We start from the raw sequence: 23,417 nt of genomic DNA on the forward strand, positions 1-23,417 counted from the left end.
AAACAGCAAAACCCAAATATTTTGTTCTGATTTCAGCAAAAAACCAAGATTGCAAAACCCCCACCCTCATGTAACAAAAGGCAATCGGGAACACGTTGCTTGCAAAACTGCAGATGCATTCAGGAATATCCCCTAGTTTAAGGCTGTTGAGAAGGTGCTGGTCAAAGGTGGAGAGGAAAGCAAGCCACATACAAAGGCAGCCAACTGTGCACCTTTTGTACTAAACCATCAAGGTGCACCTTTAGCAAGAAGAGCATCGTGGCGTGTGTTTGGAGCAAGCCCAGCCCTGCATGCAGCGCAGCCTCTGCCCACAGATGATACGCAGTCAGGAGAGAGGCTCTGTTTATTTGCAGGGTAATTCTACCAGCTCTGTGTCTAACGGGGTAAACATTTCTGTGCAGCTAAAAGGCAAACTGTGCTTCCGGCGCTCACCCAGCTTCAGTTCCTCCGCACATCTTGCTCTTCTGGTTGAGAATAAAACATCGCATGTTTTGAAAGCCAAAGCTTCTTTCCATGGGTGAAATCTGCCTCAAGCCAGCAGCAACGGCCACATCAAGCACCCACTGAGTCCTTCATGTGAACCCGCCAAACCTTGCTCCTCCCCAGGGTCACAAGGCCACAATCCCCATGGGTTTGCGCTGCTGTGCTCATCCTGAGGGATGCTCATGCTGCTGCTCTGTGGCCCAGCAGCAGCAGGAGGGATTTTGGTGGATGTGTCTCCAAGGCTGGTGCAGGAGAGGTCAGAGCGGGGACTTGGCAGCCTGGTGGGAGCCCTGCGCTAGTGGCCTCCCGCCTCCAGCAGCTGGGAAGCGTAGAGAGCTAGTGTGTGATGGAGGAACTGGTACTGCTCGCTTGTCTGGATCATCCCGCCTCTGCAAGGGAAAGGCAGGTCCTGCTGACACCTCACCAAAGCCCACAACCCCATCCCCTGCTCCCTGCTCCCAGGGCACAAATATTCCTGCTTCACCCATCATGTCCAGGTACTTCTGAAACAGGCGCCAGAACTGCCCAAAGAGCATTGCTGGGCTGTTCAAAATGCAGATTAGGGCTGCTTTGACTCTAATTTTTACCAGTACTTCTTGAAAAGTGACAAAATCGAGTGTTTCTGGATTTAGTGGCTGAGCTGGAAGGAGCAGACTGGCTGCCAGGTTCAGAGCTGCTCTTCTCTCCCTCATGTCCTCAGGTCCCCAGAGCTATAACAGCCCTGACAGCAAAACCAGCCCAGCACTGGGGAATCATCTGCTGTCAACACATCTGCATCTTTCAGCAATCCTTCTGGTTTCCATCAAAAATTGTCCCCATGCTCTGTCACGATGCCCATCCCCACATCCCTCCTCCCAATCTTGGCACCCAGCAGGACCTTCCAAGGAGCTGCCTGCTCTGAGAACCCACCTGTCTATGCGCAGACGGCACACGATTCCCAGGATATCCACCTCCCCCTTGTCCTTCAGCTGTTGGCACCCGATCCTGGTAGCGATAAAGCAGCCCGTCCGGCCGATGCCTGCGCTGCGGGACAGACGTAGCTGTGCTGAGCACCCACAATATCCACTGCCTGGACCTTAATCTGCCCGAGCTGGACGTACTCCTGAATTGGTTTGCTGCCATGATTTCTTTCTAGAGGGATGCTGGGGTTCCAGTCCCAGCTACCAAACCAACTTTCTTAGCCAGGCACCAAAAGACATGGGTTGGTGTCACTCTGCCATGGCAAGAGGGTCTGGTCACGCTGCATGTCCCAGCTGAGGCTGCTCTGGAAGCACAAACCCAGTCTGTGCCCCCCACCCCTGTGCAGTGCAGGGGTCTCTTCACCCCCCCCCAGCTGTGCTCTAACCCCTGGCACTGAGTGGTTTGCACTGGGGCAGGCCAGCCTGCAGCACTGCATGCTGAGTGCGTTGCATAGGGACAGCCAGGGTCTCTGCTCCCCTGTCCCCAAGTTCACTCAGCAATGAGAGAAAATATGCAGAGTCCACCTCCTCCAGGAGGGCTGCCCCAAAAAACAGCTTCGCAGCCAAGCCGCAGGCCATGCTTAGTGGCAGAAGAAGCAGGAGCCTGAGCTGTGTGGATCTGCCATGGTGGCTGGGTCCTGACCCTGCAGCCCTCTCCTGCTCCCACCCCGCTGTCCACAGACGCAGGTGCAAACCAGATATGGGGCGGGAAGCACCATGCTAATGCCACCATCCTGATGCCAGGACAGGAGCTGCTGGTTGCACAACTCTGCTATGGGGTTGCTGTGCCCTGGAATTTCTGCACCACGGTGGGACCAGCACATGAGCATTCACATGTGGGATTTTCCCCTCCAGCATTTGCAGGCTGACCCCAAGGTAATGAACACACAGATGCTCAGGTGAGGGGAAAGCTCTTACCTGCAGTGCACAATGATGGGCCCTGGTCTGGCTGCAGCCTGCAGAGTCTCCTCCACCTTGGACACCAAGTGGAGCAGGGGCTTGGCTGACTCAGGTGTCTGCTGGTCCGGCCAGGAAGGGAAGAGGATGTGTTTGACCTGGCGGCATTCACCTTCAAGCTTTTCCAGCACAGAAGAAAGAGAAATCAGGATGTGGGAACATGGACTCGCTGGGCTGGGCCAAACAAAGGCATGGAGTCCAGCTCAGACAGAAGTCGGGCAGCCTGTACCCATCTCATTTGCTCTCCTCCCGAATCCCTTCTGAGCCTCTGCCAGACACCCACGAGAGACCAGGGACACTGCAAAGTATCCCATCCCAGAAGATGGGAACAGATGCAGAGCGTTCCAGTACTGTCCCCACAGTCCAGGCAAAGCCAGCAAGATACTGTTGGCTAATGTCAGCCCAGGGTGACTACGGAAAGCCCATGGGGCAGAGCCCAATACCACAGTGCAAACAAAAATGGGCTAGTAGAGGAGCTCTCCCTAACTGATTCCCTCTCCAGTGCCCCCCAGGGCTGAGTCCTGCTCCCTCTCAGCCTCCTTGGGCAGACAGGAGCTCTGCAGATACCTCCTCTGGCAGGGGGCTCATAAGACCCAGCTCTCCAAGCCTTGAACCCCCCCTCCCCTCTCACACAGTGTTTCCATCCCACTAGAGAGCCCAGGAGTGTCAGGGGCACTGCCAGGCCCTGCTGGGCTCCCCCTCTGACCCCAGGATGGAGCTCAAACCCACCTGGATGGAGAGATCCCGGATCACGTACTCCACACAGTCGCTCATCCCCTGCACATGGATAGTGAATGGGCCATAGGTGCCCTCCTTCTCGGGCCAGTAGTGGACACATTTCTGAAAGAACAAGGCAGGGTTTGTGGCTGTGGAAATGCTCAAGGCACCCACTGGATGTTTGAGCTATACTTTGCTCAGTGCCCTTGGGAAGAGGCATCACCTGGGGAGGTGTGGAGGTGTGGCAAAGGTGGATGTGGAGTGATACAGAGGGGAAGCTAAGGAAGGGACAGATCCCTCTGTCCACATCTGCTCCCCTGCACCCTCTCCCATGACATATGGCTTTCAGACTCAGGTCTGCACGGCTCTCCCCAGCCCCCCCAGGAGCTGTGCCTGGGCCAGCCTATGTCCTGCCAGACCCAGGAGGACCCAGATGCTGGTGGAGGGCACAGGGATGCTGTGCCAGCCAGGGAGAGAAGGGAGGAAGGACATGGCCAGGAAAGAGAGGGTGAGTTCCCCCAGGCTGATGCTGCTTGGATGGGGAGCCAGGGATCCCAGCCAAGCCACAGGGTGGATGCCATGTGGGGTACAGTGCTGTTGGGTCGTATCCCTCCCTGGATCCACCAGCTGAGAGCTCCCAGCCCAGAGGAGAGTTTCTCGGGGCTGGAGGGACACTGCTGACTGCTGCTTCTGCTCCCTCTCCCAGGAGTTGCCCTAATCTCTTTATCCTATTATCCAGCTGGCAAAGCATGCCCAGAGCATGAGAGGCCACGTGAGGAGGAGAGGCTTTGATGGATGGCACCAAGGCTGCAGCCCTGGGGCTCTCCTCCTCCAAGTGTGTTCAATCAGTGGTACCCTCTGAGAGCAAAGCAGAGAGAGCAAGCGGGTGGTCAGACCCCATGTCTGGTCTCACATAACCCTTTGCTGTTTTTATTATCCTACCCCACCCTTTGCTCCTGGCTGGGGTGCTGTGCCTGCGCCTGGGGGGGACAATGGTACCTCTTTGCGCTCCTGGAGCTTGGTTATCATGATGATGAGGGGTGTCTCCTCCTGCCACACCATCTCCCAGAAGTCGGTCACGGTGTTCAGCATGGGTCCCTGGGTGGCAATGTACTCCCGGGGCTGCCCTGCATAACCCTGCCGAGCACATGGTCTATCAGTGACGCTGGAGGGACCCTGACATGCAAGGGGAGCCTGTCTTCAGTCCACCCTAGCTCTTATGGTGATTGTCTTCCTTTACACGTGAGACACTGAGCCACACAGGCTATTTCCTACTAAACCTGTCCTTGAAATGCTTTTGTAGACCTGATCAGGAACTACCAGACATCCCCTCCATCCTCCTGGTCCCACAAGCCAGGAGCAAACCCCTAGAGCAAGCCATGTGCACCCAAGCTCCTTGCAAACATTCCCAGGTTATTGGTGTGACAATAGCCAGCACGATGGACACCTTGGCAAGGCAGAGCTCACGCAGCGAAGGCACTTCTTACAAGACGCATTTCCCCAAGGACAGGCAGAAGCCATCAAGCCCTGCTCTGGCTGGCACCTGGGACAGTCCCACCAGTCCTGCCTCCCTGCCAGGCTCGGGACGGGATGTGGCAGTCCCAGCAGTGGCTGGGCCCGGGGAGGTGGAGGGGTGGTCGGCATGGGCCCCTGTGCTGCCTCTGCCCCAGGTTGTGTTTCACAGTTCCAAGCATCCCCTGCCTCCATGGTCACTTCCTCCCCCAGTATAAAATTGCCAAGAAATACAAAAGCTTGGGGGTGTTCTGAGTCCTGCTCGGCTCCTGCTTCACACCATGACCTCACGGGCAGTGCTGCTGGCCAACAGAGGGGAGCAGGCAGGAGCTGGAGGGCAGGCACAGGCAGAGGTGTGGAAAAGCCTCATCCAAGGCTCCCAGCTGGAGATGCAATTTGGCAATACAACAGGGAGTCGGGGACCTGGCTGGGGATGCCGCGGGGATGCCGGGGGAGGCACCCACAGTGCTCACACCCTTTGGAAAAGCAAGTACAGGGCACTCCGAGCAGAGCTTTATGGTTTTGTTAAAAATGCACCCAAACCCCTGTGATTTAATCCAGATCTTTCCAGCAATCCTGTTAACAGCTTCATCCCACAAGAAGCTGCACTGGCCCAGCCAAGGGGCAGGAACATTTTCAGGAACATTTTGTATATCCCTTTTCTCACGCCTCAAGAATACCTTTTTTTTCCTAGGAAACATGTTTTGCATTCAGAAGGAGACTTGCAGAAAGATCTGGAGGTATCAACACCAGGAATTCCCCCCCCGCACCTGCTTCTCAAACTCAAAAACATTTCATAGATACAGTCAGCAGGAAAAATATTCAATCCCAGGTAGGGGCTGATGTGATCAAATACCTGCAGAATCCTTCCAGACTCGCCATGCCTCCCAATATGCCAGAAGCAGGCTGGGTTGCTAATTTGCTGATGTGCCCACAAATTCCTGCACTGTGACACCCTTGGAGAGGAAGGGGTCAGAAAATACCAGCTCCACACAAGGACGTCTGGCACCCATGTGCGCAGGTGTGTGAGATAGGGATCATTGGTGGTTTTGCATTTTTGCTAGCGCTCGTGTGAGACAGAGAGGATGCCACATGCTCATGTACACCCTGAGGCATGTGGACAGGGTCATGGTGTCACCCGATGCGAAGCTGCACGCTGCCAGGCTGCTTCAGGAAGACTACTCTAAAAGTAGTCCTCTGCTGCCCATGTTCAAACCCTGATTTGGATGAGCAAGCCTCCCAACAGTTTTAGGCATGATGGTCCTGCGTCCAAAGTCAGACTTTGACCCTCACGGCAGGATGCTGGCATCTCTTTGGATCACACCCATGATCACCATCAGAAGAATAAATGCTAATAAATGCAGGGGTCTGTCCATCATACCAGAGGGCACTTTTGTGGGCTGCTTTTCTGACTTCCACGTTCCCACTGTCTCCTCACTGGCTGACACAAGAACCTGTTTTAGGGTGATACATGGCTCAGCACAAGTGAGACTGCAGCCTCAAGGGGGTCATTTGCACAGGAGGATGATTAGCATAAATCAGGCTGCTTGTGGGTCTGGGGATTTCTCAGTCTCTGGAAAGGGACCCCATCGGGTGTCAGAGATAAGCCATGCCCTCCTCTTCATTAGTTTTCTTCTTGGGAAATTGCAGCAAACCCCCTAAGTGAAGAGGGAATTTCTGGATGTGTAAGGGTTGAACAGCACCTGGCTACAAAGCTCTGTTGGCACAGCTTGCCTCCTGTGGCCTTGCCAGACAGCAGACTAGTGCATGAGGAAGAGACAGAGGAGCCACTGTGAGGGAGCCCATAGAGGTGCTCAATCCTCCCAAGCAGTGGGAGCTGAGAGCAGCCACCTCATGAGACTTTCACACCAAAAGGGACGGTGTGTCTGCCCTGCACAGATGGAGCCACGTGTCTCCAGCTCAGTAAGGGGTGGCAAGTTCAGAGTGCTACCCCAGGGCAGCCACAGGACAGTGGGTGACAGTCAGTGCCCAACATGCGGGTCCCAGAGTGGCACCTGCAGCACCAAGGAGTTTGCAGCCTGATGCCTTGTGAGGCTGCAGGATCTGGGAGACCACCCCATTCTCCAACCAGGCAGGACACTCACCGTGATGTAGTTGGCATTTATGTAGCTGTCCTCCTCCTGGTTCCCTGCCCTCCTGAGACAGACCCGGCTCTCAGGATCTGAAAGATATGGCAGCATTACCTCAGGGACAGTCTTTCAGAGCCTGACCCTGCCAATCCTCCCTGCCTCAGCTCCAGAGGCTGGAGGCGGAGTCCTCCAGCTCCATGCCATGCTCAGAGCTGTCTGCACCCTCCCTCAGGCCCCTTCTTGCCCCACTTCACCCTCACTACCATGGCAGAGTACAGCCAGTCATGCCCAAACCTGACTGTACCACATTGAGCATGTGGGGTAACTGACCCGTCAGGCAATGACCCACCAGGCCCTTCCCACAGTGCCTAACTAGAGCCCAAATGAGTCATCCTACAACAGTCCCAGCCTTTACACCCCCAGCGACATGCCCTTGGGACAGGGAGCAACCCAGGCTGGGCTGTCATGTGCTGTACACCCTGGGAATACACCCCAAGGAGTAGCTCCCCACGTACCAACCCATAACACCCCCTGCAACACAGCAACCAGCTCCTGCAACATGGGGAGCAGGAACAAGCACGGCAGGAACACCGAGAGCACCCAAGAGTGCCCACTGCAGTGCCAGGGCTGCTCTGAGTCACCTCTCTCCCATGCACACACACCCCCCTCCCACACACACACACATTCATACACACCCTGCACGTGGCACCTGGACAAATGTGAGGCAAAGGGATGCAGTGGCACATACTGGGGAGGATGGTTTTGTATCTGTCCTTGGAGGCACGTCCAGGGATCTCCAGCTCCTCCGGACTGACGAAGTTGGGTGGGATTTTCTGCAGAGGGAGAGAACAACTATGAGGAAAACCCCATTGCTGCTGCTTGTGTCCCCTCATCGTGGCAGAGCTGGTCCCCAAGGCAATGAGAAGCTGACCCAGGGACCTAGCAGCATCACCAGAGATGTGCCCTGTCCTTACCCCAGATGTGGTGGGACACCTTCCAGAGAGGTCACGCTGGGAGAAGAGCTTGGCATGGGAGGGCAGGACGGGCTTTCCAGGGACACAAACAGGACTCGTGTGCACTCCAGGGACCGGACAGCCAGGGATTACCCAGGGCATCCCTCACCTCTGCCTGCTCACATCACCCTCCCTGCCACCAGTGCTGTGGGGCTCGGAGCCTCCCTTGGAGATGTCCACCCCTGCCAGCCCCACCCACCACCAGCCCCTGTCCTCCTTCATGTGAGGAGGGAGAGGGGAAGGGAATGTCTCACCGAAAACTCCTCCTGGAGCTGTGTCAGGCTCTGCGCCTGTTGCTGAAGCTCCTCTATCCTCAGCACATGGCTGGATGTCCTCAGGAACTTCAGCGTGATGTCCCGCGGCGTGCAGACGGGCTGGATGGGCTCCACACTCCCTAGTGAGCTCATGTCCAGCATCAGCGACACATTGGAGCCCCTCCTGCAAGGCAAAAGGTTCCCTGGCTGACCCCCTGCCACCCTGGGACAGGAGGACAGCCCATCCTGCCATATCATCGGTTAAAACCATCCCACACCGAGCAAAAGCCAGGCTGAGAATAACAGGGGATGACGAAAGGGGCCAGGTAGAGACCCCAGAAGATGGGGGAGTTGAGGAACAAGGAACTAGCTGGTCATTTTGCCTTTTTGCTGGAAAGCCCCCAAAGGACAGTGTCTAGATTTGGTCTGGGCTGGGCTGGGGGGTTCCGGGCTCCCTCCATGCTCAGATCTGTCATCTGCACAAGTCAGCAGGCAGCAGGCTGGCAGGGCTGGGCTGGGGGAAGGAAGTTTGGGGTAGCCTAAGCCCTGGGGATGAGCAGTGCCATGGGTACCCCCTGTCTGGGCTGAGACAGGCAGTGCAGGGTTTAGGCTGCAGGTGCCATCCAGCCATGCTCACCTCTCCTGAAGACGCACGTGCTTCTTGGCAGAGGGACTGGGTTTGTCCGTCTTGTCCATGTCTGTCCTGGCTGCCTGGGCTGTCAGGCTGCCGTTGTGAACTCTGGAGCACACCAAGCAGGCTTGTACCATGCTGCGACAGCCGTGAAGCCCTTGTCCTGAAGCACAGGGAGTGGACACGGGGGGCCCTCAGCTCCCAGGGAGTCAAGGAGCCATTGGAGGAGAAGCAGCTGGAAAAGCAAAGGCAGATCTGAGAGATACTATGAGGCTGGGTGGATCCCCCAACGGATGGTCCCTAAGCAAGGGACAGATTTTAAGTCTTCAGCTGCCCTGGAACCAGGACCCCCAGCCCCTGCATAGGGGCCCACAGACAGGTGGCATAAGGTGACCTCCCAGCACATTCACCCTCCAGGGTGCCTGCAGCACTGCAGCCCACACAGGCACCCACTGGTGACCCTGGGCATGGCACCAATGGCCGTCTGCATGCACCGAGCGGAGGACATCCATGCCCTGTGTTGGCGGAGCATGGTCTGGTTTTGGGGGAGACCAAGACGTTCTCTGCCTCCATGGGAAGCACACGCTGACATGTGTTTCCAGCCCTTCCTGGCATGCCTGCTTCAGCCTGGAAACATGGTGGGGAGGAGTGAGAACTGGGACCTGCATGAGCACAGCAGCATTCAGCAGGTGAGACAAGGTGGGCTGTGGGCACCTCCAGGAGCCTGGCCAGCTCCTGCCGTTGGCAGACACAGGGCCAGACAACCTCAATGGCCTCGTGGCTCTGGCGAGGGAGGGATGACCCTTGGACAGCCTCCTCCATCCCGCAAGTCTCAGCAACCGTCAAGAGGAAACTGCTTTATCTGGGTGGTTGAGCAAGAGGCAATGGGGTAGCCCATCTGGAGGAGGGTGCCACGGCTCCACCACCACCAGCCCCGCGACAGCCGCTGGCCAGGATGGAGAGATGCAGGTGATGCTGGTTCACCTCTGGGCAGAGCTCCTCATGGTGCAGGCAGTACCCTGGGATTGTGAGGTTCCTTCTTGTCCCCAGCTCCCTCTGTGAGGAGGAGATGGACCCAAAGGGACAGGGGGTGCTGTGGAGTTGGAGCTCTTGCTGGGCAAAGAGTGGGATTTCAGGTACCCCATCAGCTCAGGGAGGTCCTGCAGAGAACTGGGTCCACGCTGTGGCTGTGCCGTTTGGGAACACAGCTACAGCAGGAGCTGCTCCCCATGACTCCCTGCTGCCCAGCAGCATTTCTGGGGGTGGCAATGCCACGGCTGTCATGCACACCATCCTCACACCCCAGATAGAGTGCCTTGGGGGGCCTGTGTTGACGGGGTTTCCTCCAGCCAGGCAGGGCAAGAGCAGCAGGAGCCACAGTACCAGGAGAGATCCTGACCAGAGACAGCAGCAGGCTCCAACCCCAGCAGCCATCCCTTGCACACTGGCCAAGAAACACCTGGGAGATGCCCTGGCCAAGCCCCTGGCAGGCAGAAGGGCCTGGGAAGAGTCCTTGCTGGCACTTGCAGGGAGAGCGTCCCCATCACCCTGCCCAGCATCCCAGCCCTACCCGGGGCTACCCAGCAGCGAGCACATGCCCACCACCCATGGGCACCAGGGCCCGGCACTGCCCGGCAGGGATCCCCTCTCCAGTGGGGGCATGGGAGGGCTGGGGGGTTGCCTACCTGCTGCCCCACGGCGTGGGCTCCGTTGGTCCTGGCACAGGCCCGCAGGCGCCGCGCGTGTTGGTCTAACACCACGGTTTGAAAGTGTTCAGGAAGCTGCTTATCAAAGGAGCTGCTGCCTCTGCTGCTTCCTCTCCCTCCTTCTCCCCCACCCTGCCTGCCGCCCACACACATACCGGCCACATCGCTGCAGCTCGGCTCCGCTGGGCTGCCTGCAGCCCCAGCCCTTCTCCCCACCAGCGAACCCCTGTCCTATGCCTGCAGGCACAGCCCTGCCTCCTCCAAAATCCTGGGGTGCCTTCATGGGAATGTCCATCAGGGCCGGTGGGGTGTGCTTGGTGTCCTCTGTGACCAGCCATGGCCAGTGCCGGTGCCAGCCCATGGGCCACAGAGGCACAGGCGAGACCTGGCCATGGGGCTGGGGCCAGCGGCAGGAGGGTTGAGGTGGGATGCTCCACGTTGTGCAGTGGCGCTGCTCTGCGGACACCAGACCCCACCTGCCCCACAGGGAGCCAGGGTGAGTCCTCCCATCCCTGCCACCCTGGCCGTATCCCCTGGCCTGGCTGCGTACCAGCCATTGCCCATACGGCTGAGGGGCGAGCCAGGGCCCGCTGCCTCCTGTCCTCAGTGCCCAGCCATGCACAGGGTGGTCCTTATGCCACCCACCACCCCCCTAACTGTGTCCCTGTGTGGGCCATCTGCCACCTGTCTGCACCCAGGATCATCCCTGGACACCTCGGGGGAAGGTGCATGAGCTCCCCCTCCCCAGCAGGGCAGGGAAGGGGCTGTATTTGGGGAGGAACGTCCCTGGAGGGTCTGGCTCAGGTAGGACAGGTCTGCCCTTGGGGCACTGCACATCCTTCCTGCCGATGCCCGCTGCCGCCTGCCACAGCCCTACCGCTCTTCCTGTTTGTTATTGCCTGGGCTCTGCATAGAGACACTGCACGCTTCCTTCCTCTTCTGCCCCCACCCCGCTATGCTGCAGCGGCTCCTGCTGCGTCCCCACCAGCCACCACGGACCCCCCATCCCAAACGCCTTCTCCCCACCCCTGCCAGGCCGCTGGCTCCTCCCGGCTGCCCCAGGGACACCCCCCTGCCCCAGGGCACCTCCAGCCCAGCTCGTTGTGGTGACCGGGTCCATCCCTGGGTGATGGGATGGACCTAGTGACCAGGCACTACTGGTCACCATGCTGGAGAGGTGCATGTCTGTGCACACCTGTGTGTTTGCAGGAACGTGTGTGCAAGGGGGTGCCAGAACAACATCTGCACTGGTGGCCCATGGGAGACCCTGTCAGTGCCACCGTTTAACCAAAAACTGGGAGATCAGTGGGGCCAAGCTCCAGAGCAAAGTACTGGGCTTGGCCAGCAGCAGAGAAAGTTTATCCTGGAGACAAGGGCACCAGCATCTCTGTCATACAAGCAGATCCCAGGGTGCCACAGCCTCTGCAGACCTGACTCTATATCAGACCTGAGGATGGACTGAGGAGTTCCTCCTGGTCCTATGTGGGATGAAAGAACTCAGCTGTAAGAACCTAGAGACAACCCCACCACAAACAAGCCCAGCACTGCCCTTCCCTCCCACCCTCCATCTTCTGACTCAGAAGTCTACCTAAGAGGACCAGCAGTGCAGTACTTAACAAGGTGGCTGTATAAACTTGCCCTTAGTAGGGACAAGAGTAAACAAAGAGGGTTTTTTCCTGAAGTATCAGCCTGTCAGACAATGCAGAAACTTCCTTCCTCAGCAAGGCTGAGGCTGGGACTGTATCTGCCCTCTTAGCGTAGTGGGCACCCTTCCCATCTGGGTGGCTTTGAGCTCAAGGGGTCCCTGAGGATGTAGCCAAGATGCAAACCCCTGGGACCGCCCTTCCTGTCTTTTGCTGACCCAACCCTGCACAGACCTGCTGCATCCTTGTCCCTCTGTTCCTCTGGCCCTGGGACAAGCAAGGGACAAGCAAGGGACAAGCTCGGCATGGCAGCGGGGCAGATCCCATGGAGCTGCCAGTACACGTGAGCCATTGGGCATGTGTCAGTGACATCCGTGCACCCATTCTCACTCCCAACCTGCCCAACTGCCAGGTGCCTGTGACAGCTGGACCCCCACAGACCTTGTAGGGCCCAGGGAGCATCCACAAAACCCATCAGCACCCAAAGGTACAGAGAAATGGAGCTCCAATCCCCAGAGGCGGGCTGTCCAGAGGCCTTCAGGGTACCCAAGAGACACCACAGGCACATCCTGCTCCTCTGCACAGAACACAGTGGGCAGGAGACCAGAGGGCAGCATCAGCCTTTGGGAGCTGGATTTTGGCCCTGTTTCCCCAAAGGGAATGGGAACCTTTTGCCAAAACATGATTTTATCCAAGAAACAAGCTCAAGCTGCGAAAGTGGTGTGGAAAAAAAAGGTATATGAAGGCCAGGAGTTCCCTGTGTGCTGTCCATTTTAGTGATCTGTGGCTCAGCACGATTTAAGAGATTTGATGGCCATTTCAAAGGGTTCGGGATCCCCTCAGCAGTAAGTCCCTTCCTCCTCCTGCTAGGTTCTGCCTTGGTCATGAAACCCTCCTGAAAGCTGCAGAGAAGGATGCAGATGCGCTCCCTTTGCAAAATGACCTTGTTTGCTTGCCCTGGGACCTGGTCACTCCTTTGCCTCTGTGAGACCGTGCATGGGGGGTAAAAGGTGGAAACTGAGATACTGAGATGCAGCATATCCTCTGATGTTGCCTCTGAAACAACACAACATCAAGATACTCATGCTCAGGGAAGTACTCCAGAAAACCCTACAATTTCCCTCTGCCACTGATGGACCTCCCCATGCCACTGGCTTGGCTCTACTAGCCATGTGCTGGCTGGGACCAAGAAGGACACTCAGGACAGAGTCCCAGGCAACCGCACCTGACCCCCTCTGGCTTTTCCTTATTCAGAAAGAACTGATGGAGACTCATGGACCATGGGGACTCATCCAGGATGGAGGGAACACAGGAGGGAAGCAGAGATGTGGTGCAGGGATGTGCCATGGCCCAGGCTCCCAGGGGCAGAAAAATCTGCATTGCTGAGACCTCCTGACCCCTACACACATCTGATGGTCCATGAGCATACTCCCACTTATCCAGCATGGCTCCTCTTCCTCCCCTCTGTTGAAGCACCAACAGGCTGAGACATGACAACAGAAGAGCATCTGGGGGGAGACAGAGCATGGGAGGCCACAGCCCAGTGGGTACCCAGAGCATGAAAGACAAGGTGATGGTGGAAACCGAGGCATAAGCTGGTGGAGACAGAGTGGACGTGAGGGAGACCAGGAGCAGATGGAACAGGAACACATCACTTGATCCAGGGCACTTATCAGCTCTCGGTGCCACTCCTGCAGCAACCTTCTCATCGCATTGACCCACGTGGCTGCTGCCTGCCTGGGAATGGCACATGTACCTCCGCATGCCTTCCCGCAGGAGCACACGGGCAGGATGCACACCCCCACGTGCAGAGCAAATGTCCCTGTTCACACATTAGTGTCCACCCATGCAGGCAGAGGGCATGCAAATACCTCACTGGCCTCTGCAGCGCAGGGGAGTCCCAGAGGTGCACACACATGCTTTTGTGCACACCACTTCTGGTCACCTCTGCACTCCAACTTGGAAAATGATGCTGCCACCCTGCTTCTCCTGAGGGACACGGGCTGGGCCTGCAGAGGGATGCAGTAGTGAGCAAAAAGCCAGGAGCTGCTCTGGCCAGCAAGGGGCCTTGCACTGCTGTTCCCGTGTTGGACTACCAGCTCTGCACCAGATACCTCAGGCTGGCCAGGGGTGCAGAGCGTGGCGGAGCTGCTGGGTGCTACAAGAAGGGACTTCTGGGTCCATGGAAGACCTGCAGTAGGTCCTGGCTTCAAGGGAGGAGGGTGTCCGGGCTGGGGACACCCAGGGACAGTTTGCTGTCACGGCAGGACCAGGACTCCAGGGCAGCCACCCCCATCGCAACCTGCCACAGAGAAAGAGAAACCTGGCAGGGCAGTACCTGGAGGGCAAAGTCCAGGAGGTGATGGGGGAAGCTGCACTGAAGGAAATGGTTCTGGGGTGGGTCCCACAGGGCCAAGCTGTGCCCCTCATCTAGTGAGGCAGGAGGGGTAAGGACCCAGAACAGGAACATCCTTTGTCCCCAGCACTCCTCTCTGCTCTGACCTTGGTGGCAGCAGGGTGTCACTGCCTGGACCCCTCAAGGGTGGCCTTCACCCTCACACTCTTACAGCCCATGTGGAGAGCAGAACTGCTGCAAGGAGAAAAGTGTCCCTGATGCTGGGTCCTTCCCCTGCCTCGCTGCAGAAGCCCCAACCTCCTCCTGTCCCCAGAGGCATCCTGCCTGCACAGCATCCCCGATGCCCAACATGGTGAGCAGGGTGAGCGAGTGTGGCATTTGTGTTTCAGGAGGTGATGAGGATGCCCAGAGTGGTGGTGGGACAGCAGAGGATTGGTGATGGAGGGGTGGACGCAGAGTTACCACATCAGCCATTCACCCTGGCCCAACGTGGGCCCAGAGATGTGCCTGGCATGGGATCCTGTGTGTCCCATCTGGAGACACCAGTGCATTAGGATCACGAGTTGGGATGTAGGGAATGGAGAGGTCTGTGGCAGAGCCTCAAGGGTCTTGAAGGGACTGTATGGCTGTGGTTTTATTTTCAGCAAGCCCAGCAGGACATGGGGACCCTATGGAGCTAGTGCTTCAGGGAGGGACATCTGGATTTATCCCTGGCTGGTACTTCCTGGTTGTTCACTTACATTTTACAATTCCACTTCCATGGGGTCATCTTGCACCTCGAGCATCCTCTGGCAATACCATCACAGTTAGTTTCCCATGTGCAAAGAGCAGCTCTCAGCTTCAGACTGGGACTTGTTCCTCCCACTAAAACCCACCCAGTCCTTACACCCATTTCTGTCCTCCAGCCTCCCAAGCATGAGCCTTCTCTCCCAGCCACCTTACCCTCATCCATAGACCCCAGGACCTCTCCTCACCTTCTTCAAACAGCAGTGTAGCCCCAAAGCCACCTGAGCCCAGGCAGGTACCGAACTAACACCCAAACGCAGATGCTGCCCCGCAGTCTCACTCCCCTGGGATTGCCTACCGCACCATGGCCTCGTCTCGCTGGGCCTCCATCACCTTTGGGTCCAGCGCTCAGAAAGGGATGGTCTTGCTCCCGCTGACACGACTGGGAGCTCAGGACGTCCTGTAGAGTTTTGGAAATTAGCCCATCTCCTTCGCTGCCTAAACATCGCACGTGAAGGTGAAGCAGCTGCTTGGGGATTCAGCAGACTCTGTTAAAACCAGCCGATCAGCTCCCGGAAGGCATGAGAAGGGCTAAGCAATTAGCCTGAGCATCCCACAGAGCAGGCTGCGGGGGGTGCAAACAGCCCAGTTACGGCATGGTACCGGGGGGCTCGGCGTTACATGTCCGCTGGCCTGGGGACAGCCAGGACCCGGGAGCTGAGTGCAGCACCTCCGCAGATTGCTTTTGCCGGAGAACAACGTCTCGCTACTCCAGCTTCCTCCGCGTGAGCGCATTCCCAAGGACAGCCCCGACACTGTGCCGTGGTGGGCGAACGTCTGCCACACGCAGCCCGTGCTGGCAGAGCCGCGGGGAGCTCAGCACCCGCAGAGCAGCGCCGCATGCGAGCCCGGACCCTCGGGCATCCCGCTGGGATGGAGCTGATCCTGGGGGAGGGAGAGCTGGAGGGAGCCGACGTGTGACCTTCCTCCCACTTGCCAGTGACGGTCTGCGCAGAGTTTGCTCCTGCCGCTGCCCGGATCTGGCTGGGAGCAACTAAGCAATTGCTGTTTCATTTTTTCAAGGCATCCGCCGCTGATCTTGCCAGCCCCTTCATTCCTGCCCTCTCCTCAAGGAGAACCAAAATAACAGTTTATCACCTGGTTTTCTTGCTTAACTGTTGGGGTTTTTTTTCTTCTTTGACTGACTGCTGAGCAGAACCACTTTTGGTTTCTCGAATTAGATATTCTCCCACATCTCCTGCAAACAGGCTGAGCTTTCCTCCAACTTTGCCAACAGAGTCAAAGCAGGTGAACCCCCAGCCCCATCTGTGTGGGGTTAGCCACGATGCAGAGCTGGTGCTGCTGTGGACTAAAGAGGGGTGTGTTGGCACAGGAACAACTCTCCTGGGAAAGGTGTTCTAGCGTGAAGGTGCTTTATATCAGCATAGTTTATTTCTCTCCTCATCTGGGAACAAGGTCTCCCCATTCATTTTAGCTTCATGCATGGAGGATTGCTCCTGAGTCAAGTGGTGAGGGTAGAGGAGATCTAAGTCAGCATGTGGGGCCAGATCTCCAAGGTGCTGAGACTTTGACTCTCTAACCAACAAATGCCAGAGGAGAAGCCACAGAGGCACAGCAAGAGCCATGGGGCTACCTGGTCACCCAGGACACAGTGTGGCACCACGAGGGGAGGCAGCCCCAGCACCGGTGGCAGCATCTTGCTCATCCCCGTGTCGCTTGGGCTTGTCCTGCACTTCCCCAGCTGCCTCCGAGAATGCTGTGCTTTTGGAAAGTCTGTCTGGAAATATTTGTGTCCCTCAGTTACCCCTGGGGAGCTAGCTCTCTGCCTCACATGGGAAGCCTGGCAGGGTGGCAGCAAACAGTGTCTTGCCCCGCTCCAAGAGACACACACATGTCTTCTCAGGAGGCTCTAGACCACAGTGCCTGCTTGCAAAACACTGCAAGGAGTGTGGGCAGGAGAAGGCTCCCAGGAACAAGAAACCCCTCAGCTACCCTCCATCCCCAGAGCATACAGGACAAAGCAGCTCCCTATGAAAAAAGCACAAAAAGGCCTGAAAATCCGGAAGATCCATTGTGCTGTTCGTATCCTGGGTCCCTTGGCACACTGCACCCTGTAGCAGCAGGGACCTCAGCGCCCAGCGGCATGGACTGAGCCTCTCTGCCTGCTCCAGCAAAGCTCAGCTGGGTTTGCTTTGCACAGTCCTGCGGTCTCCAGCCCCCACGCTGTTTTCTCGTGGGGGCACTGAGCATGGTGACCTCTCGCTGGGTGCAGGGGCCGTTATCAATAACAGGAAACGAACTTGTCAGGAGGGGCAGGAGGGAGAGAGAGACCCAGAAAGAAAGGAAGCGGTTAGAAAGTAGTCACTTCCATTTTTGTTGCAAGAGAGCCTGCGCCCACATGCTTCTGGGCTTGGGGGAAGAAGCTTTCTGCAGGCTTATCTGGTCTGGGATCAGCAGTGAGTTTTTCACAAAGACTGCACAGATCCTCTCCCAGCCCATGATAACAGCTAGAAAGAAGATAGTAAACCAGGGATGGTTAAAAATAGCCTGCTCTCAGCCAACGTCCGGTGCAGAAATAGGTGCAGTGAGTTAAACAGATGCTGAGTTTGTCACTCCACGGGGGCTAAGTTTCTTAACCTCACTAAAAACAGCCCATGCATGTGATGCTGACTGTACCATCTGGCCCCAGCACAGGACAGACCTGTGGGTGCAGCTACCTGGGGCCAAAGGGCCTTTCTGCCACAGGGTACAGGCCAGGGAGGGTGTGCTGGGAGCTTCTGCGTGGGGTCTTGGAGGTGGGGATGAACTGGGGTTGTCTGAAAGGCCGGTGGTACAGGGTGAAGCTGACCCAAGAGCTTGGCTCCTCCACTTCCCAGCTGCTGGCATGTCGGCTGCTGCTGATGGAGAGGAGGCATCTTTTCTCCATGCAGGTAGTTGCATAACTCACCCCAGTGGCCTCTTCCTCTTTTCTTGGGCAAACTGTAGAGCTGAGGCCTGTCAGATCTTTTACTAAAAGCCGTGTTTTCCAGAGATTTCCATGCTGTTTTCCTGCATTCTAAGTATCTTTTTAAGGTGGGAGAGCCCACAGAAAAGCCTTGCTACCCCCTGCAAGTGTGAATCCACTGCCACCTCCCCATTATACAGCACCTTGCAAGATCCCCCTGAGCACAGAGATGGGATCCCTCCTCGCCCTGAATCGCCCCGAGACAGTCCTGTCTTAGCACAGCAGCACAGGTCCTGCAGCCAGGACACACACTGATAGGTGAGAGAGGGAGATACATCACACATGCAAATGTCCAGAGAAGGGCAACGGAGCTGGTGCAGGGTCTGGAGCACAGGTCTGATGGGGAGCGGCTGAGGGAACTGGGGGAGTTTAGTGTGGAGAAGAGGAGGCTGAGGGGAGACCTCATGGCCCCCTCCAACTCCCTGAAAGGAGGGTGCAGAGAGGGGGGATGAGTCTCTTGAGCCAAGGAACCAGCGCCAGGACAAGAGGGAATGGCCTCAAGCTGCGCCAGGGCAGGGTCAGACTGGCTCTTAGGAAGGATTTCTTTGCAGAAGGGGTTGTTGGGCGTTGGAATGGGCTGCCCAGGGCAGGGGGGGAGTCCCCATCCCTGGAGGGGTTGAAGAGTCGGGTTGACCCAGCGCTGAGGGATCTGGTGGGGTTGGGAACTGTTAATGTTGGGTTGATGGTTGCACTGGATGAGCTTCAAGGTCTTTTCCAACCTAGACAATTCTGTGATTCTGTGAATCAAATTCTCTAAATTCAAGTCCTCAATCCTGTAGTGTGACACTGGGCTGCCAGCACCCAGGCCCGGCTGGTGGTGCACTAAAACGCGTTGCTGTACTCCCAAAGGAAGGTTCTCGAGTTGTGGTGACGCTGGGCAGAGCTGGAGCCGGGTGACAGCCCTGCAGGTCCCGTCTCTGCAGCCGGAGGAGGGACTCGCCATAGCCGCGCCGAGGCAGCCAGAGGGCAGCAATGCCGAGACGATGGTGATCTGCACCCAGCAGCCCAGGACCTGGGCCTGGCTGCTCTGGGAAGCTGGGCTGGGTAGTGCTTTCTGTCCTCAGAACATCAGGAAGCCGCCACGTTGGGCCCTGCTCCTGCTGAGCGATGCCACCCACAGCCCCTTGGTCTCGCTGTGGCCACGCGGGAGCTCACAGCACACGGGATCTGTTTCATCCCAGCTTCAGATATCAGAAATATTCCTTTCTGCTCACTGGGGAAGCCATGGTGCTGGAAGCCCCAGATGCCCCGGATCTGGAGGAAAAGCTGAGAAACTGCATCAGCACTAGCGTGGCCAGCAGGGACAGGGAAGGGATCTGACCCTTGTGCTTGGCACTGGTGAGGCCGCCCCTCGATGAGTGGGTTCAGTTTTGGGCCCCTCACTCCAAAAAGGCCATTGAATGACTCGAGCGTGTCCAGAGAAGGGCAACGGAGCTGGTGCAGGGTCTGGAGCACAGGTCTGATGGGGAGCAGCTGAGGGAACTGGGGGAGTTTAGTGTGGAGAAGAGGAGGCTGAGGGGAGACCTCCTGGCCCTCTGCAACTCCCTGAAAGGAGGGTGCAGAGAGGGGGGATGAGTCTCTTGAGCCAAGGAACCAGCGCCAGGCCAAGAGGGAATGGCCTCAAGCTGTGCCAGGGCAGGGTCAGACTGGCTCTTAGGAAGGATTTCTTTGCAGAAGGGGTTGTTGGGCGTTGGAATGGGCTGCCCAGGGCAGGGGGGGAGTCCCCATCCCTGGAGGGGTTGAAGAGTCGGGTTGACCCAGGGCTGAGGGATCTGGTGGAGTTGGGAACGGTCAGGGTGAGGTTCATGGCTGGACAGGAGGAGCTTCAAGGGCTTTTCCAACCGAGGTGATTCTGTGATTCTGTGATTCTGTGAAACTGAAACCTTTTTAGGTTTTTTTCTTCTGCTGCTGGGGTCAAGGGGGGTTCCCAGCTGCTCTGAGGCAGGGACACCTTTCCTGCCAGCAACTGCAGGTAGCAGAGGATGCAGCCACGGGACTTTCAGCACTGGAGGATAAATCAAGGCAGCAGCTGGTGGCAGCAGAGTCCCTGCTGCAGCACAGGCATCAGGCTTTTTGCTGGTGAAAGCCTCACCTTGCCAGCACTGGAGGAGCTGCAGTTGCAGACAGCAGACTTCATCACCCAGGGCTGCAGAACACCCTTCCTCTGCTCCCGCCTGGCGTGGGCACGGGGGTCAAGCTGAGGGGCTGGCATCAGGGGCAGCATTTGCAGTAATCCTGAAGAAGGCACTGGGTCTGCTGCTGTGTGGGAGAGCAGCAGGTCGTGGTCTTTGTGTCACTGTGCAGTGCTGCAGCTTGTGGTCCACCAACCGGTCCTTCTTCCCCCACACCTCACTTCTGGTTTATGGCAGACATTGTGCCCTGTTAACAAGGGGTGCTGGACTGTCTGTGCTGTCCTTTTGGGAAAGGGTGGGCCCATCTATAATGCAGAGCCTGCATGTGGTGCTGGGGCCCAGGTCTGTGATACAGGATGGGGCAGGAGGCACCCGTGCTGCTGGCAAGTAGAGGAGAGGATGGGGAAGCGCTGGCCGAGCACCCACGGGGCTGTGCAGAGGGGCACAAAGACAGCGAGCTCTGCTCTTAGCTGGGGCAGGTCACCCCCGACCTGCCATGCCACCAGCCAGCCTGGCACCATGACACCACAGCAGATCGTTTCCCATTTGGTGGGCATCACCCCTGCCAGGGGACACCTCCACCTCCTCTCACAGCCCCCCAGGCAGCTCTGCCCACCCTTCTGTGGGTTTCCTGAGCCTCCTCACTGGTGACATGAGAGTCACTAGTGAGGCCACCTCAGCTGGGCTTGGGGGTTGCTCCACTTCGGGGAGCTGGAGTCCAGCTGAGGGGACCCTGCAGAGCTGAGATGCAACAGCCTGAAGGCACGTGCTGGGCAGGGGCCCTGCTGCCTGCTCCTGCTGGGGAGGACATGCTGTGTGTTAGGCTGCATCCTGCACCATCTGGGCCTGGTCCCATGCATGCTGACAGGAGCCCCCTGTCTCTGCGAGGCCCTGGTTTATGTTTCTGTCACAATCAGGGATGGCTGAGCATGTAAGGATCCAGTATGGACCCTGAGGAGGTCCAGATGGATCCTGTCTTCCACAAGGAGCCAGGACTGATAGTCAGTGACAGCCACCCCGTGTGTCAGCATCCTCTCTGCCTGCCTCTTCTCCATGGGTCAGACAGTCCCCAGGGGCTGACACTTACAGGCTGACTTTCAGGGCAGACTCTCTGCCAACAGCCTCTTTTTAATAACACTCAGCAAAGGAGGGGAAAGATGATGTTTGCCAACTGAGAAAATATCTGTGTGTTTCCCTGGAGACCTGGTGGTAAGGTCCCACCACCCCTGCTCCCGGTACCATCCAGGACAGAGGGGAGGCCAGTGTCAGGTGGGGGAAGAAGTGGGAGGAGCTGGGCAGGGGGGTCTGGGCTGGGGTAGAGGAGCGGCGATGGGTGCTGGGTGGGCAGCACCACTGGGCAGGGTGACCTTACCTGGGTGCACAGCTGCAGACAGACTCTGGGGGAGAAAGGATGCACCCAAGGCTGGAACAACACCAAAATTGTACAGGGCTCTGCTCAGGACTCCAACACACAGCTGGAGTGCAGGGCCAGGCCTGGGAGGAGCAGGGGTGGCGGAGGTGGAGACACTCACTCCACACTCCTGGGAAATATAACAGTGGTGTGCTGTGGGGCATCCTGCGCTTGTCCCCTGCCTTCGGCAGGACCCTACATGAACCACAGCACCAAGCCATTTCTGCTCACAGCAGAGCCCATGGCAGCTCCTGGCACTCCCCGTGCAGGGCTGAGCATGTCGGGCAGTTGGTTGTGCATGTGATGAGTTTGTCAGGCCATGGGAAGCTTTCCTAAGAAATACCAGTAAGGCTGTGTAAACAAGTGATGTCCAGACTGTTTTGACCTAGGTAAGACCATGCGTTCATGGATGCTTTCAGTCTAGAGGGGAAGAGAATAACACGGTCTCCTGCTGCAGGTCTCCGGTAAAAGTTGCAGCTGATCCTAAAGCCAATCTTTTGTGACCTCTTTCTCTGTCAGATGTCAAGCAGCAGGAACTTGCCTCCCTGGTGAGGGTCTGCTCTGGCACCAGGCTCTGCGCGGACAAGTCCTCTGCCCCAGTGGTGCTGGAACTGCTGCTTAGAAAACAGGAAACCACTTGACCAGGAAAAAGCAGTGAAACGTTCCCTTATTCTGCAATGTTTGTTGTTTTAGGCTCTCCCAGACAAGCGGCTCAAGCCGAACAGCAGCCTGGCTGATCCTCCTGAGCCTTGGGGCTGTTCCTCCCCGACCCTGCAGCCAACCCAGCCCAGCTGCACCACCCACGGGAGAAGCAGGACAGCGTGGCTTCGCAGCCCAGATGTCAAACCCACTGCTAATGACAGCCCAGAGAGGGATGAGGCAGCTCAGAAAAGCTTGATGTGTCCCCGTTACCAGCCTGCTGCCTGCTCACCCTCCTTCCCCTCCAGCAGCAGAGCACCTCTGCTTCCCCGTGCAGGGATGGTAAACTGAGGCAGGGTGGGTGTGTCCCACCTCAGAGGTGAAAATAAACTTCTGCCAGTGCTTTGGATAGGGACCGGTTCTCCAAGTCTGGCATCTGTGAAGGTGTCCAAGCCCCACAGACCCTCCATGCCCCCAAACCCTCAAGCCAGGATGTTGAACTCCATGGACACGACATTGGGAGACCCTGGACTGAGCTCCGTGTCACTGCAAGACCCAGCGAATGGTCCCACCATCCCAAGTCAAGCAGCAGAGGCTGTGGCTGAAGGGACAGACACTTCACAGGGATCTGGAGCAAAACTGTCAGCAGGCAGCGGTGATCCTGCGTCCCTCTGCGACCGCCACACTCCTGCTCCAGAACTGCAGGACCCACCTAGTGAGGCCAAGCTTGTGCCAGGAAAGCTGTTAGCAATCTCCAGCCATGAGACCCTCACTCATGGCCAAGATGTGTCCCAGGAAGCAGCTTCTGCTGTGACGGGTGAATGCCACCTACTGCAGCACCCTGGGGAGCAGCCAGGCTGCAGCTGTGTCAGCCCCAAATGTGCGTCTGCCCGGGCAGAGTGGTCTCGGGGGGAGGGGCTGCAGCTGAGCTGCGGGGAGTAGAGCTGGGGTGGGGGTCCCCCTGCTGCTCCTGTGAAGCAGCAGAGCTGCCTTCTTTTGGGAGCTGGATGCAGAAAGCAGCAGGCACCACTGACAGCCAAAGAGACGGGTTCGTGTTGTGTTTGGCTCCAGGTGCAGCGGGAGGTGCCAGGAAGAAGCTGAGGAGCTGCAGAAGCTCTTCCAAAGCTGCAGCCATGCCGTGGGGAGGGGAGCACCCCTGGGTG

The 23,417-nt window shown here is 57.5% G+C and overlaps 1 protein-coding gene across 2 annotated transcripts; it reads right to left on the minus strand.

The window, feature by feature from the left end:
* Positions 1–325: 325 nt before the first annotated feature.
* Positions 326–10,408, minus strand: PTPN7 (protein tyrosine phosphatase non-receptor type 7). 2 transcript variants are annotated; one of them, XM_074893462.1, is made up of 10 exons: positions 10,302–10,408; positions 8,623–8,851; positions 7,986–8,169; positions 7,467–7,551; positions 6,734–6,810; positions 4,116–4,253; positions 3,129–3,239; positions 2,361–2,518; positions 1,393–1,506; positions 326–872 (listed from the first exon to the last, which is right to left on the minus strand). In XM_074893462.1, exons 2-10 carry the CDS (start codon positions 8,751–8,753, stop codon positions 779–781), a joined length of 1,092 nt encoding a protein of 363 aa, XP_074749563.1. In that variant the 5' UTR covers positions 8,754–8,851; positions 10,302–10,408; the 3' UTR covers positions 326–778. The 2 variants fall into 2 exon arrangements, with proteins under 2 accessions (XP_074749563.1, XP_074749564.1); XM_074893463.1 differs by lacking the exon at positions 4,116–4,253.
* Positions 10,409–23,417: the final 13,009 nt, after the last annotated feature.

This window comes from Strix uralensis, chromosome 24 (assembly GCF_047716275.1).
Source record: "Strix uralensis isolate ZFMK-TIS-50842 chromosome 24, bStrUra1, whole genome shotgun sequence".
In the NCBI taxonomy this organism is placed as follows: domain Eukaryota; kingdom Metazoa; phylum Chordata; class Aves; order Strigiformes; family Strigidae; genus Strix; species Strix uralensis.

Excerpts from the sequence above, each read along its gene's own strand:
- PTPN7 (XM_074893462.1), bottom strand. The coding sequence starts at position 8,753 with ATGGTACAAGCCTGCTTGGTGTGCTCCAGAGTTCACAACGGCAGCCTG. Across the intron at positions 7,552-7,985 it reads AGCTCCAGGAGGAGTTTTCG|AAAATCCCACCCAACTTCGT; the intron begins GTGAGACATTCC and ends CTCCCTCTGCAG. Across the intron at positions 873-1,392 it reads TGCCGTCTGCGCATAGACAG|AGGCGGGATGATCCAGACAA; the intron begins GTGGGTTCTCAG and ends TTTCCCTTGCAG.